Here is a 16,041-nt window from a genome sequence, read left to right as displayed (position 1 = left end):
TTAGGAACATTTCATAGGACAACATTTCTCAAAAATTGTCCCCCATATTTCCCCAGAAATCTTAAAATTTTGTTATTAGAGACATGTGAAAGAAATATTCCACTGTGACAACATAACACGTTCCATGTTTGATGTTCTCCCATCAACACCCATTCAAATAGTACTCAAAACAAATGTAACTTCTGGAAACTTGCGCTCTTTTTTTCAGTGGCATAGTTTTGCAGTAGGATGTCCCAGATCAAGTTTCTCTCTCTCTCTCTCTCTCTCTCTTTCTCTCTCTCTCTCTTATGTAACATTAATTATGGTACAGAGACTGATTTAACTAGTTAGGCTACTTTAAAATAACTATGCATTGCTTTAATATCCATTGAAGCCATTGACGTTTGGCAGCTCTATACTGAGAACATTTTAATGGAAAAAAATTTATAATAATTAGCAATCAAAGAAAGTGCATCTGGTGCCTGAAATACATCACCCCTGACCAGCGAGCGGACATTAAACATTAACCTGCTCTATTACTGGGCTTGGTGAATCATGAAGAAGGCGGCACCACAACAGCTGACCTCTGGAAAGCAGACAGAGAAGGCTAAGGCAGTGTAGGTCAAGTTACGACAGAATCAAGGAAAGTAAACGCTATGAATCTGAATCTAAACTTAACTGTCACCTGGTTTTCATATAACTGGTATGTTAGATCATACATAACTTGCACTCCAAGAGCTTAAGAGAAGAACTTTAAATAAAAAGTAGGGAATGTAATTCTGCAACCTGATCCGTAGCATATTATTGATCTCTGTACCATGAAAGTGCCTGCAGTCTCACTTTGCAACACTTATTCGTGAGACAATACTGTGAAATAATACTCCAATTTCCAGTAAAGGGATAACTGTTACAGGTGAGTTCATTGTTACAATTCTCAGAATAGCAAAGACTATTTTATTTTGTGATTTAAAGCATTGCTACAATTGAATTTGGCAGTACTGAGTCACGTTAGACACCATGATGAAATCACAGAGTTGAAATGTTAAGGACTCTAAACCCAATGGCCTAAAGCATTTTATTTTCTGTTCTTTGTGAGTGTCACTTAGGGAGAAGTATGAAATACTGACCGTGGAAGAGGCCAATGTGAGAGCGCTAATTTAACCAGACAACTGTTCGTACACACATTAATCTTCTTCCCTGCAGAGAATCATGCTTTTGCTCTATCTGGCAAAGCACTTTTGTGTTATGTGCAATTTTTTGCAATTTCTGGACCTGTTTGGAATATAAGTTACTTTATAGTACTTCTAAAGTACTATAAACATAAAAAAGAACCATGATCATATGTTTTATCTCAAAGAAGGATTTTATGAACAATATTAGAGTTTAACAATTCAGTCAATAATAATATAATCTACCTACACATAACTTAGAGTCAAAACAAAACTTTAAATTTAAATATGCAGATGCAATTCAGTACAAAAATAAAAGCAGTCAAATAAAATTATTTTCAAACAGTTCAATGCTACAAACACAGTTACAGATTTGCATTTCAACTGCAACACATAAAAACACAAGAGAGAACATTTGTTGGCTGAAACTTTCCTCTCCATTCATTAAATAGCCATTTACGGAGTTCACTCTGGATCTCCAACATGTTAACTTTGTCCTGAATGTAGTTTTTTAGTGGGTCCTCCTTTATAACTTCAGAAAAATGCAGCGAGACTTAGAAATGACATTGACAGTTGCAACAAAACCCACTCTTAGATCCGAGAATTGATATGTTGAGTATTTCGTGGCATAGCATGTATTTTATGGCATATACAAGATGTTTCAGACTGTGACAATATCTTCTGTGAGGTATACCCGTCACATTTTCTTTATGTAAAATGCTGCAGTATAGTCACAATTGTAACGTTACAACATTTGTGAAAGATACCTTTGGTAAAACTAGATGGTCTATGACATTACTATTCTTCCAGTTTCGTTGAAGTTACACAAAACGTTTGTTGAGAGAACTTCTAACATTTTCCATTTGTCCATGAGGAACCTCTCTTGAACATACAGGTCGGCTAAAGTTAGCAGTTGGCAGAAACCTTATAAAAAAGTCACAGGCCCACATACAGGCAATGTGTCACTTCGGCGAAGCATGGCTTGGGCATCGTCATCCTCAAGAGTAAATGTGCAAATTATGTGAAATTGGTGCCCCCGACACAATCAGAACTTGTCTCCTCTAAAAATGAGTTGCGAGGATATAATCCATATGGTCTCTGTGGCGATTATCAAAGAAAGATGTTTAACAGATTGTTTTCCTCTATTATAAGGCATTTTTGAAAACTGCACAATTTAGACTGTGTCCAAGGGACCAAATCACTTCTTGTCACTTTTTGCTGTTTGAACATTCCATTTTGAGTCCAGCTGTACTTGAACTTTCTTGCACTGAGCCAAGGAGTGGTCTGGAAAATGTGAGTACTTCCACAGTGTGCTGTTGTTGTTAAAGTGTTCTGCCTGCCAGAAGTGACGTGCTATGATTTATCTCCTTGAAGAACCTGAAAGCAGACAATATTACAGTAATCAGATAAATGTTCACAGCACATGAAAGGCTTCAAATAGCCATTCAAAAACAATCAAAGATCATGGATTCGTCATGGATTACGCTGGTGAAAAAGTATAGTTAAAAGTCTTGGCATATTTGCAGAAGAAATGTTTAGAGATTTGTATAATTGTTGTCATGAATTGCTAAGGGTTTCTCATTGGAAACATCATGATGTTTTGTTGGATCATCTCTTCTCAAAAACTCTTTTGTGATGCTGACAAGCATTTGGGTTGTATTGTTTCATAGAACAGACCGACCACAACACACTAGAGACAAATGAAAGGGGCAAATGGTCTCTGCTGAGTATATTGTCGAGTGCATTTATTTGTGCCAGTGCCAGTGTTTGTTGTTGCTTAAGGTCAATCCCTTACAAACAAGGTTACACTGGAATCTGACAGAAGTGAACTCCAGAACTGAATACATGTATAGAACGATATGCATGAATTGTCTGTTTGTATGCTCTGCGTTAACAAACTTAAAAACTTCATTACTCAAGTTTATTTAAATGGTCCAGTTTCTTCAACAGTTTATGAAAAATTACCTGAGTTGCCTTATGTTATTTACTTGTGTGGTTACCAATCAAAACACAGGAAACCATACAATAACACAAGAAACACTTCAATTAAATTGACTCGGGAAACTCAAAAAAGTCAAGGTATGGATTCCATCACAATGTTATGAGAGTAAATATTTGTGGCATAACCAAGTCGAAGAAACTAATGTTGAAGAAAACCAGACACTCAAATAATGAGAATTTGGGTTAGAGAGATGTAGAACACAAATTAAAAGCTTCTTACCTACCTGGTTGCGTGTTTTGTGAGATTTCTGCAGCCAGACCCGCCACTGATCATAAAGTTTGATACTCATACCGCTGCAACCGTAGGCATGTTTGCGCACCCAGCCGAAGAACTGCTTCAAGTCTCGCCGCAACGTGGAGTTCTGCTGCCCCGCCTTCGAATCACATGAACCTGTCAGCAGCCGCTCTGCAGGGTGAACAACAATAATAAACAAGCCTTTAGGAAAAATGTACTTGTATCTCCCAGAAAGTTCAAATGAAGAGCAAATGGACATTTTGCTGGTGCTTCTCAGAGCAAATGGACATCAAATCTCATGGTTCTCAGATGTTTTTCCTGAGAAAAAAATACAGTTTCAGAAGATACAGTACTGTGAAAAAGTTAGTGAGGATGTCTTCAAAAATAATGCCCTAAATAGTTTTCATTGATCAATTAACATCATGCAACGTGTGACCACCTTTGACTTCAAAACAGCACCAATTCTCCTAGGTACACCTGTACATAGTTTTTATTTTGTTGTTGGCAGATATTATGTTCCAAGCTTCACAATTCTTCCATCTGTCTCAATTTTCTCAATTGCTTCCATCTCTTTATGTAATCTCAGACTGACTCAAAGTTCAGTTGGGGGCTCTGTGGGGACCATGCATCAGTTGCAGGGCTCCCTGTTCTTCTATTCTACATTCTATTTGCAAAAGAAATGTTTGAAAGTCTAAAATATATATTTTCTATTGACACACTAAAGCTGAAGATATAAATAACCATCTTAAGACAAATGTTTTTGTGAAACATCTTAAGTGTCTAAAACATTCACACAGTACTGTATTTCAACAATGTCTCAAACTGTGCTCAGATTGCCAAGATACCAAAGTCTGCAATAAAAAGTCCATTTCTCATCAAATTCTTCGAAGACCTTATTATCTGAGCTATGTTTTCCACACTCACTCACATTCAATTATCAATATACTTTTACTGTACATTTGTAATAGTATATATTCATTAGTAGTTCTATTTTGTATTTCTCCAAAGGATCTTTAGGAAAAAGACGATGATCAAACTTAAAAGAAACATCTGAGAATTGGATGGGTGACCATCCAGAAAGACAAGCACCTATCATGCCTACGTCATGCTTATCACACAGATGAAGCCTGTGGTTTACGCAGGGAACCAAACACAAGTTGGCTAAAAATAAATCCTTTTCCATTTTAAATAAACAGCAGGTTTCTGAGCTCCAGATGTGGAGTGCTCCAGAAGATTTAATGTGCAGAGTTAATCTGTTAATCTTCAGAAACAATCCTCTGAAAAAATATATCAAAAACTCCCTGTGGCTTTCTGGCAAGCCACATAATGGGGAGATGTATGACTCAAGTAATGCATTGCATGTGCTAATTGGTGTCTGCTGAACTGAGAATTGTCTTGGAAATATGTATCTGATTATAGGATAGACTGCATGACACACAGAAACTGTGAAAATATGATAACGGACGAAAACATTTTCAATCCACTTTGCGCTTTAATATAGACCAGCTCTCACTGCTTCCATATAACCAGGCACAATATACTGGTGTTTTGGATATGTTGTGTTTTGTATGCTGACCCTCAGAATGAGATGGTGTTGTGCTGGTATCCTCACCAGACATCTTAACTAGCTTAAACAGCAAGACGTCCTTGATCATGAAGCCTCACAAGAAAGACCAGACTGGTTTACCAGTATTATTATCATTAAAACTTTTTGGCATCAATTAACAAAAACTAGCCTGGAACAACACTGAAATTTATATTGGTATCAAAAGTGTTGATAAAGCAAGCAGTATTTAGCTGGTTATTAGATGTCAACATTGTGGCCAACATGAGTTATGCTAAGACCATTGGATTGGATTTTTGCCACCCGGTTTTAGAGTCACATTACTATGCCTACATTTTTGTCAAAACGATTTTCACATGGCTTGTTGTATGTATCGTGGCAGTTTCCTGGTGCAATCCATTTTAATGTTGGCATTACATAACCAACCACATTTATATGCTTTTTCAAGATTGTAATTTCCTTCAAAATCTTAAGCTCATCTGTTTGAGAGCACATTTAACTCTCTTTTAGCATCATACAGTTCACATCTGAACTGCCGCAATACGTGTAACAAACCCAGTGTCATTTTTGAAAAAAGGTTGCCACAGTGAATTAGTTTCAGAAAATGTTGTGAAAACTTTGGCTGCATAATTTTGTGTTACACAACAATTCATAAATATAATAATCTGTACTGTTGTCAAAAATAGTTCATTAGTACTCCGGTACCAAGTCGGTACACAAACAAAACATTTTTTACGATACCAGAATTTCTGAAGGTACCGGAGTACCGGGTCTACCCGGTACCCATGCAGAGTCAGGAACTTTCAAAAGATGGCGACAAGCAAAGTAGCTTCTGCTGCGGAGTCTGAACTGAATCTTGTCGAAAAGAAAAGTGGAAAAAGCTTTGTATTTGAGGCTGATGAAAAGGGAAACATCATAGATCAGCAAAAACCTATTATTTGTAAACACTGCTTTCACAATTTTCTGACGAAAGGAGGAAACACATCAAACTTAATAAAGCACCTGAAAGACAGACACCTGGATTTATTCAAGCAAATAAAGCAGGTGAGTTTAAAAGCATATTATCATTTGCATTAGGGCTGAAATGATTAGTCAACATTATCGACAAAAATTTAAGAGAAAAATCTTCATTGTCGAATAGTCATTTGATCTCATTTAACGTAAAATGAAATCATATTAAACCGTAATAACGCGTGAGAGCAGCACTGCAGTTCGTGCCTGAGGAGAGAAAGAATTACACAGATCAGTCCAGATGCACTCTAAACTTTCACAGCTTCATCTTATGTAGATCCCAAAGTATTAGGGAATTATAAAAAAAAGTAAATTCAAAAGCAGTCTCGTTGTGGAATAAGCGGAGCCGGAGCTCTATAAAGGAAACATCCCGGTGTTACAAATGCAGTTATTTTAATGTGTTATAGCTTTATTCAAGTTCAAATACTACAAAAGCAGATCATGTTAATAACTATAAACTCAGAAACTGGCATTTCTCTGTGTGGTCGTTGCCTCTTCTATGAGTTGCGCGAATGTCCCGATCTAAGGGGGAGAGATTGAAACTGCACCGGCTGAGAGAGACTCTGCCTCGGGGACGCTCATCCCTCGAGCGCTGACGCTTAATGCAGCTATATTAGAACGCGATGGCTTGTGACTTATTTAATCATAATATTTGTCACTGTGCATTTATTATCGTGAAGAAAAATGCCAATATGCAGCTTTATTAATACGGGAGCACTTTGCACATTAGTTTAGAAATTGTTTTTTATTCATTCTATTGTATGCTTGTTTATTTCGTTTTTTTTTTGTAATTGGTAAAAACTTAAAGTAAAAGTTGCAAAAGTTGAAGCAAATCTTAGTGTAAGTGTTCAAAAATACTTTAAGCATACATTGTACATAGTTCAGTTTTGTTATAATTAAAAAATTATATATTTAAATTAATGTTTTGCTCAATGGCATATTTCTGTTGCTAATGTTTTGTTAACTTTGTTAATAAAAGAGTGTTGTTTAGTAACCTGTTTTTGTGTTTTGCTTTGGTACCAAAAATGGTATCAAGTACCGTGAAATTTCAATGGTATTGATACCGAATACTGAAATTTTGGTACCGTGACAACACTAATATACTGTACATATAAAGTGAAACGCATGTGCAGCTGTAAACAGGATATTGTAATTGATATTTCTCTTACCACTGTGTGGTGTTGAGGCTGCAGTCGGGTGACTCCAGTCACTCCATATGCCCGCTTTCCTGGAGCCCAGAATCCCAACTGGATTACAGCGCACCTGCACAAAATACACTGTGCCAGGCCTCAAACCTGCCAACCTGCAGGAAGTTTGATTCCCGACATCATCCACCACCTGCAAAGACAGACACCCAAAGCAGTCCATTACACATCAAAGACATACAGCACCCAGATACCACACACTTCACAAAATTGTGCTTGTTCAATGTTCTCAATGTGAAATAAAAGCCATTCACGTTCAAATCCTTGAGCAAGCTCGCACAAGCTCATCTACAAAGAGGAAGAACAAAAAATCCCCCCTTTGTGGTGCTGGGGGATATACCAACATATATCAGACAAAGAATTACACACAGACACCAGGCCCAGCGGGTAAATGACAGGGACACACACACACATAAATAATTGGACTGCCTTTTTGGCTCGATTCTTCACAGCAAGCGCCAAAACTACCCTGAGAGGAAATCTGTTATCTATTACTTATTAAGTTTGAGTAATTTGATGGGTAAAGATAACATCAACAATATGTAAACAGTAACAAGCCAGCCCCATTGACGCCTCCTCTACTAATATCCATTCTAAATTCTGCATACTGAAGCAGAAGAAGGGTTGAGCGATGTAACAAAAAAAGTTACAACTTGATTGGGGCCTTCGATTTAACATACTAATTTAGGACAATTACTTATATGAAAAATAACTTGTAAAAAAAATCATGCATAATAAGGAAAGGCATTTAAAAAATTACATTCCGTAATAAGGAATGTTTCTACCATCTGAGCAATTCACACTCGGTGTACCACCTTGATGTTTATTTTTTATTATGGAAGTAGGGGGCTTTCAGCGCTCCAGCTGTACAGGCAATGTACCTCATCAAACCAATGAGCAGACAGCACAACCTTCCAGAGATAATGCACTTTTGTGCTCAAAGACAGCTGGACCGAGCATAAAAAAAAGCAGGGCTTTCGAGAAACAAATTTAAAAACTAGTGAACTAGTGAAATGCAACACAACCAAAGTTTGACATTCCAAAAGTGTCCAACTGAAGCATGAATACACAGATCTTATTCATGCTAGCACATCTTTGATTTTTAATGGGAATGACAATGAGGCTGTATAGGATAGACTTACCATCTCTTCAATGGCACGAATGGAAAAAACCTGTATAAAACTCCTAGATTACATCTGATTTTCCATAACTCATGTTGCCTGGAGTTCTTTGTATACTGAATGTCCTTGGTCAGATGTTTTATCAATGTTTTGACCACAGAACGATCCAAAAACTATTTAAACTGCAGTACAGCCAATTGAAGTGACTGTATATCTATCCCTCACAGCCTCGTTGTCATTCCCATTAAAAATCAAAGATAGCGCTAGCGTGAATAAGGTCTATAGACCAACAATTAAAAATCGCAAAAACGGAATTAGGTGAATAATATGTTCAATGATATGGAAATAAAACAAACAATATTTTGACTTTGAAGCACCTTTTTATATTGTCTAAAAATGCTTTCCTTGTCTGCTTCTACAATATATGTATATGAATGTTTCTGAATTATAATATTTATAATTAGTTTGATTATTATATCCTAAATTATCTTTAAATGGAGGCTTTTCTCAGTAAATATTGATTATACACGATTAATTACAATAAATTGAATTAATCTGCACATCATATAATAAATTAGATTAAAAAATTATAAAGTTTGAACTGATTCATGGCAATTAATAAAATTGTCAACTCTAATGTCGTTTTTTCTATTTAAATTAAACCAAAGCTGCGGGGGCCTGGGTAGCTCAGCGAGTATTTACGCTGACTACCACCACTGGAGTCGCGAGTTCGAATCCAGGGTGTGCTGAGCGACTCCAGCCAGGTCTCCTAATCAACCAAATTGGCCCGTTTGATAGGGAGGGTAGAGTCACATGGGGTAACCTCCTCGTGGTTGCGATTAGTGGATCTCGCTCTCAATGGGGCGCATGGTAAGTTGTGCGTGGAACGAATAGCATTAGCCTTCACATGCTGTGAGTCTCTGCATAGTCATGCACAGTGAGCCATGTGATAAGATGCGCAGATTGACGGTATCAGAAGCGGAGGATACTGAGAATTGTCCTCTGCCACTTGGATTGAGGTGGGTAACCATGCCACCATAAGTAAGTAGTGGGAATTGGGCATGCCAAATTGGGGATAATGCGGGATAAAAATAAATAAATAAAAACAAAGCCGCTATTAAAAATCTCTCTTAATGCTTTTATTCTCGCAATGAATGGATCATAAAACTTGGCATCTGGCATCTCTTTTAGAAACTTAATGGTAAGGAAATGTGCATTCAAAACATTGCTTAAATTATTACCAAAATAATTGTGAATATATCACGAATATTCTATATATGTCCTAGCCCAAAGCAGAGGTATAGCCAGGATTCAAATGCAGGAATGTCGAAATGGCTCAGAGAGGGATAATAGGGGCCTGGGCCCCCTGTAATTATTTACAATCCTGGTACCACTGAATCAGTCCCTTTCTGCGCTCCATTTCCAGACTCACATTTCAAAAACTACAAACATAGTTAATATGCATGTCACCGTAATCTGAGGACCATCATTACTATTGGAACATGCTGAGTAGCAGAATGTTAACATCATCAGGTTGCTGTGTAACAGGCTTGCTGGGTAATTATTTCCCTTTGTAAAGACTATGTAAGCAATCTGTGGGTCTACAAGGACAGAATGGATGGGGTGATAATAGGACTCTCTAAATGTGCTTTAAAAACAGCTTATCATCTGTTAATGATGTGCTTTTCATGGTCAGTGTCATATTTTGACTTGGTTAACTAGGTAGGACTGTGCAATTGACAGCACAATGATTGGTAAGAAAAAAATTATGTAACCCAACTCTGCCCTGTTACAGAAGGAAAACCTGCCAACTGATTGGATCCATATGAGCGAAATCAGGACAGCAAATGCCTAAGTTTATTTGAAACCCTAAAGTTTTGCCGGACTCTTCCATGGCCAGAGGACTGGAAACCATGTGCTGTTCTGTTACAGCTGGCAATGACATTTCAGACAAGTAATACAAACACTCTAAATTCTACTGAAACATTGCTGTTATCTTTTGAACCCCTCTAATTAATCATTGTGCCACTAGCTACTCTGGAAATGCTTTAAAATCGAGTAACTGATATTAACTCCCATCCATGTGTAGTTTACATTACGAATGGAAGTGGGTGTGGTAGTGAACTTTGTAATGACTATGGTAATGAGTGTAATGAGTAGGTGGGTGTGGTTGTGAGTTGTGGTAATGAGGATAATGGGCATATGAAAGTGAATGTGGTGATGAGCAGATGGTGTGTACTCCTTGATTGAAAGCTACTGTACCTTCCAGTCACTGCTGTCCTCCAATCTGTATCTGATCTGGTACTTGGCCTGAAAGAGGAAGTCTTTGAGTGCAGGTGGTGTTTCCCATCGCACAGTCAGCTGGTCCTCCAGGTCGCCCACTCGACTCACTGTCACATCAGTCGGTGGGTCTGTCGTCACTGGAAGTGGGAAAGACAAAAGTTAGAGATAGTTTGTCATGACAATGGTTTTACGATTTGAGGATTGTTCCCTGTTCAATACAACTTTCACACTGGCAGTTTAGTCCAAAACAAAGCATGGTTTGCATGAAAAATTGGTAATATGAAAGCTGTTTTGTGAACCCAGGAGCGGAACATGGTACTGAACCCGAGACTACTTATATAGAATGTGGTCTGAGTTTGTTTGCAATGTCACCCGAACTAGGGTCGGCACTTTTTCAGGAAGTAAAATAACTAGCGCATGTGTTTTTGTCAATTTAAGTATGATGCTTAATCCATTGCACAAAAATACGTGCACTATAAGTAGCAGGGGAATGTTGTGGGACACAGAAGTGTTCCTCTAACCCAACTGGTAGAGCATGACACAAGCAATGCCATGTGTGTGATTCCCAGGGAACACACAAACTGAAATAATGTATACACTTAATGCACTATAAGCCACTTTGGATAAACGCATCTTCCAAATGCATAAATGTAAATGTAGAATAGGTGCCTTTTAGATACATGCCTGAGTGAGCGTGCAATATAATCAGGGCTCCAAATGCATTGCTCGCAACCAGTGTTGGGTGTAATCCAATTTCAAAGTAATTAGTCTTAATTAATTTTAGTAAAAAAAAGTACTGTAGTGCATTACATTTTAAATCCTTGTAATCAGATGAATTGACTTTCAATTATTTTAATTACATTTAAGTACATTATAGGGTTATGCTTCTTTCTAATATATTATTTATGCAGAATATATTAATTTTGGCCCCATAATGAGTCATTGTGAAGGAAAACAACAATGTGTAACACTGAATGAACAAGGATGAAATATAGACATTATTTTAAATTTGTTTAGTGTAAAAATGTCTTAGAAAGTAACTTTAAAGTAACGTCATTAGTAAAGTGATTACTTATCCAATTAAGTAATTACGATTTTTAGAGACATTTTAGAGAAATAATGAGTCGTTTGTAATGGATAACTATTTATAAGTAACTTACTCAACACTGCATATCTGCTAAATTATGACATACGACGCACAGAGGTGCAAATGTCACTCACTGTGGTGCACATAATGGCACCAAATCAATAAAAACCACACAAATATAGCAACACACATTGTGTTCTCATCATGTGCACCTTTGTGATGATGCAAGTTAATGAAGATTATGTTAGGTGGTGGGAACAATCTCATTCGAACCACAGAAAATGTGCCCAGTATTAAAACCACAATAAAGAGGTCATGAAGTGCTATTTTTTTATAATTTTATTATCTTCCCTGAGGTCCACTGACAATGTTATGAAAGATTTTTTCACCAAAACAGTCACAATTTAGTAATATGTGATAATTTTCCACCCTGTTTTTGGCCCTCTGTCTGAAACGCACAGTTATGGCCTAAAACATAAAACTTCAAAGGAAACGCTCACTGTTCTGATTGGCTAACTTCATGCAGCCCTAAAATTCAGCAAACTCAATTGGAAGAACATTATAAAACAGAATTGCAGGGTTTACACATAACGCACATCCAACACATTGCATCTAAATATATTAAACTGTTCATCTCAAGCACAACTGTTATAACTCTGTTATAGCACCATAAACTATCAAAATCTTGTGACATTTGAAATATTCATGAATTAATTTACTTATGTTTTTGAAGTGTTTTTAACTGCCCCTTCCTTCAATAACAGTTCCATTGCAAAGCTTGAATTGTATTTTGACTGTTCACAAGCAATCCAAGCTGACATGAACCACACAAAAAAACCCTCACATACATAGTCCATAGAACTGTGAAATTACACAAATACATACTGAAGGCTCTGAGGCATACATCAAAGGGAACACAACGAAAGGTCAACAACATCCATCGTCAAAGACATCCTATGTTTAAATACAACAACAATTTTAAAAAAATAGCAAAGATGGGCTAAAGAACGCGTCCATGACATGTTTGTGCTCAAAGCAACACAGGCAGTAGCTGAATGAAAGAGAACTGCTTCTCCCTTTCAGAGTTGTAACTTGACACTGCGTCTTTTAAAAACGGCATGAGATATGTATCAAGCAGTCAAAGATGTCTGTCTAGTGCATGAGTATATAAAAAACACAATTCTAAATAGTCCAGATGGGTCCCCATAGGTGTTATGTTTGGAATCGTTAGCCACAGAAGCCCTCTTGACTTGAATTGCGCTAGTGCCCAGTGCACTCACTGTGGTGCACATAATGGCACCAAATCAATAAAAACCACACAAATATAGCAACACACATTGTGTTCTCATCATGTGCACCTTTGTGATGATGCAAGTTAATGAAGATTATGTTAGGTGGTGGGAACAATCTCATTCGAACCACAGAAAATGTGCCCAGTATTAAAACCACAATAAAGAGGTCATGAAGTGCTATTTTTTTTATAATTTTATTATCTTCCCTGAGGTCCACTGACAATGTTATGAAAGATTTTTTTCACCAAAACAGTCACAATTTAGTAATATGTGATAATTTTCCACCCTGTTTTTGGCCCTCTGTCTGAAACGCACAGTTATGGCCTAAAACATAAAACTTCAAAGGAAACGCTCACTGTTCTGATTGGCTAACTTCATGCAGCCCTAAAATTCAGCAAACTCAATTGGAAGAACATTATAAAACAGAATTGCAGGGTTTACACATAACGCACATCCAACACATTGCATCTAAATATATTAAACTGTTCATCTCAAGCACAACTGTTATAACTCTGTTATAGCACCATAAACTATCAAAATCTTGTGACATTTGAAATATTCATGAATTAATTTACTTATGTTTTTGAAGTGTTTTTAACTGCCCCTTCCTTCAATAACAGTTCCATTGCAAAGCTTGAATTGTATTTTGACTGTTCACAAGCAATCCAAGCTGACATGAACCACACAAAAAAAAACCCTCACATACATAGTCCATAGAACTGTGAAATTACACAAATACATACTGAAGGCGCCTGAGGCATACATCAAAGGGAACACAACGAAAGGTCAACAACATCCATCGTCAAAGACATCCTATGTTTAAATACAACAACAATTTTAAAAAAATAGCAAAGATGGGCTAAAGAACGCGTCCATGACATGTTTGTGCTCAAAGCAACACAGGCAGTAGCTGAATGAAAGAGAACTGCTTCTCCCTTTCAGAGTTGTAACTTGACACTGCGTCTTTTAAAAACGGCATGAGATATGTATCAAGCAGTCAAAGATGTCTGTCTAGTGCATGAGTATATAAAAAACACAATTCTAAATAGTCCAGATGGGTCCCCATAGGTGTTATGTTTGGAATCGTTAGCCACAGAAGCCCTCTTGACTTGAATTGCGCTAGTGCCCAGTGCACGATGACGCATGTTGTGGGATGTGTAAATACAACAGAGCAATGTTTCATGACGTCACAAACAGACAGATTTCAAAATGAGACATTTCAGCTGGGTGGCAACTATAAATGCTCTTTTTAGACTGAGGAGATAGTTTTGAGTTCTGAAATACAGTTACCTCTTATACTGTATGTCTAAATATCTAGGAACATTTTATTCTCAATTTCTTGACCCCTTTAAGCTCAATCGTCAGTATTTGTGGCAAAATGTTAATTTCCCCACAAAATGTATTTCCACTCGTCCCTAGCTTGTTTTAAAAAAGAAGAAGCAAAAATTGCAGTTACAGTAAGGTACTAACAATGCAAGTGAATGGGGCCAGTCCATAAATGTTAAATTACACATTGTTTCAAAAGTATTTCCACAAGACTTAAACATCTGTGTAAAGTTACACTCACTAAGCACTTTATTAGGAACACTATACTAATACTGGATAGGGCCTCACTTTGCTCTCAAAATAAGCCTCAATTCTTCATGGCATGGACTCCACAAGATGTTGGAAACTTTCCTTTGAGATTCTGGATGTTGACCTGACTGCATCACATCATTTCTTTACATTTGTAAACTGCACATTCATGCTATGAATCTCCTGTTCTACCACATCACAAAGGTGTTCTATTGGTCACTGAACAACAGTGAACTCATTGTCATGTTCATGAAACCAGTTTGAGATGACTTTTACTTTCTGACATGGTGCATTATCATGCTGGAAGTAGCCATTAGAAGAAGGGTAAATTGTGGCCATGAAGGGATGCTGTCACGAATGTAGGTGAAGGCAGACGAGGGGCGAGGATCTAGTTGCAGTGGTTCTTTTATTGAAACAAAAATGGAAACAGATACAACAGGAACAAAGGAAATACCCGCGATGGGGAAAAGAAAGCAAAACAACACAAAAGACATCCGATGGGTTTAACAGGTAGAAGAAACAATGACGAGAGCACAGAAACAAGCATCCACAAACATTAAAGACCGACAGGGGAATGGAGAAACAAACGGGGTTAAATACAGTGGCACAGGAAGATAACAAACGATATTCAGGTGCAGACAATAACGGTGTGGCAGTGGTGATGAGGGCCGGGAACCATGGGAAATGTAGTTTTATTACACAGACAGTGAAACACGGGGCGGACAACAAGGAAAACGTGACATGGAACGTGAAAAGTGGCATGTGAAACAGAAAACACGGGGCAGACAACACAGGAACGTGACAGATGCATTAGGTCAGCAACCATACTCAAATAGGCTGTAGCATTCAAGCAAGGATTTATTGGTATTAACGGGCCCAAAGTGTGCCAAGAAAACATTCCCCACACCATTACACCACTGCTACCAGCATGGACTGTTGACACAAGGCAGGTTAGGTCCATGGATTCATGCTGTTTTCACCAAATTCTGATACTATCATCTGTGTGCCTCAGCAGAAATTGAGATTCATCAGACCAGGCTTAATTTCTCCAGTCTTCAACTGTCCAGTTTTGTTGAGCCTTTGCCCACTGCAGACTCAGCTTTCTGTTCTTGGCTGACACAAGTGGAACACGACATGGTCTTCTGCTGTTGTAGCCCATCCGCCTCAAGGTTCGACATGTTGTGCATTCTGAGATGCTATTCTGCTCACTACAAATGTACAGAATGATTACCTGAGTTATCTCTGTCAACTCCAACCAGTCTGGCCATTCTCCGTTGACCCGGTAACACCAGTAAACCCAGTAATCTCTTTTATCACAATAATATCAAGTTGAACAGATATTTTATCACACTAAAATCATGTGTATTTAAATGTTTATAGACTGGCCCTATTCACTGCCATTGTAAGTGCTTTATTGTAACCACAATTGTTTTCTTATTTTCTTTTTAAAATCAAATATTTTCTGTGGTAATCAACCTTGTGCTACAATTTGGTTGGTTGAGCTTAGCATGTATTGAAC

The 16,041-nt window shown here is 37.5% G+C and overlaps 1 protein-coding gene across 2 annotated transcripts in view; it reads right to left on the bottom strand.

The window, feature by feature from the left end:
* Positions 1 to 1,335: 1,335 nt before the first annotated feature.
* The window catches only part of LOC127649426 (cytokine receptor-like factor 1), a 28,471-nt gene continuing 13,765 nt past the window's right edge, over positions 1,336 to 16,041 (bottom strand). Inside the window, exons 5-8 of one of the 2 annotated variants that reach the window (XM_052134505.1) lie at positions 10,548 to 10,705; positions 7,129 to 7,297; positions 3,370 to 3,555; positions 1,336 to 2,525 (exon numbers count right to left, since the gene is read on the bottom strand). In XM_052134505.1, coding sequence (XP_051990465.1) covers positions 2,509 to 2,525; positions 3,370 to 3,555; positions 7,129 to 7,297; positions 10,548 to 10,705 — 530 coding nt within the window. In that variant the 3' untranslated portion in view covers positions 1,336 to 2,508. The remainder of the gene's footprint in view (positions 2,526 to 3,369; positions 3,556 to 7,128; positions 7,298 to 10,547; positions 10,706 to 16,041) is intronic. The other variant, XM_052134504.1, reaches the window with a different exon arrangement.

The sequence above is a fragment of the Xyrauchen texanus genome, chromosome 9 (assembly GCF_025860055.1).
Source record: "Xyrauchen texanus isolate HMW12.3.18 chromosome 9, RBS_HiC_50CHRs, whole genome shotgun sequence".
In the NCBI taxonomy this organism is placed as follows: Eukaryota; Metazoa; Chordata; class Actinopteri; order Cypriniformes; family Catostomidae; genus Xyrauchen; species Xyrauchen texanus.
This window is presented reverse-complemented; position numbering and strand designations above follow the sequence as displayed.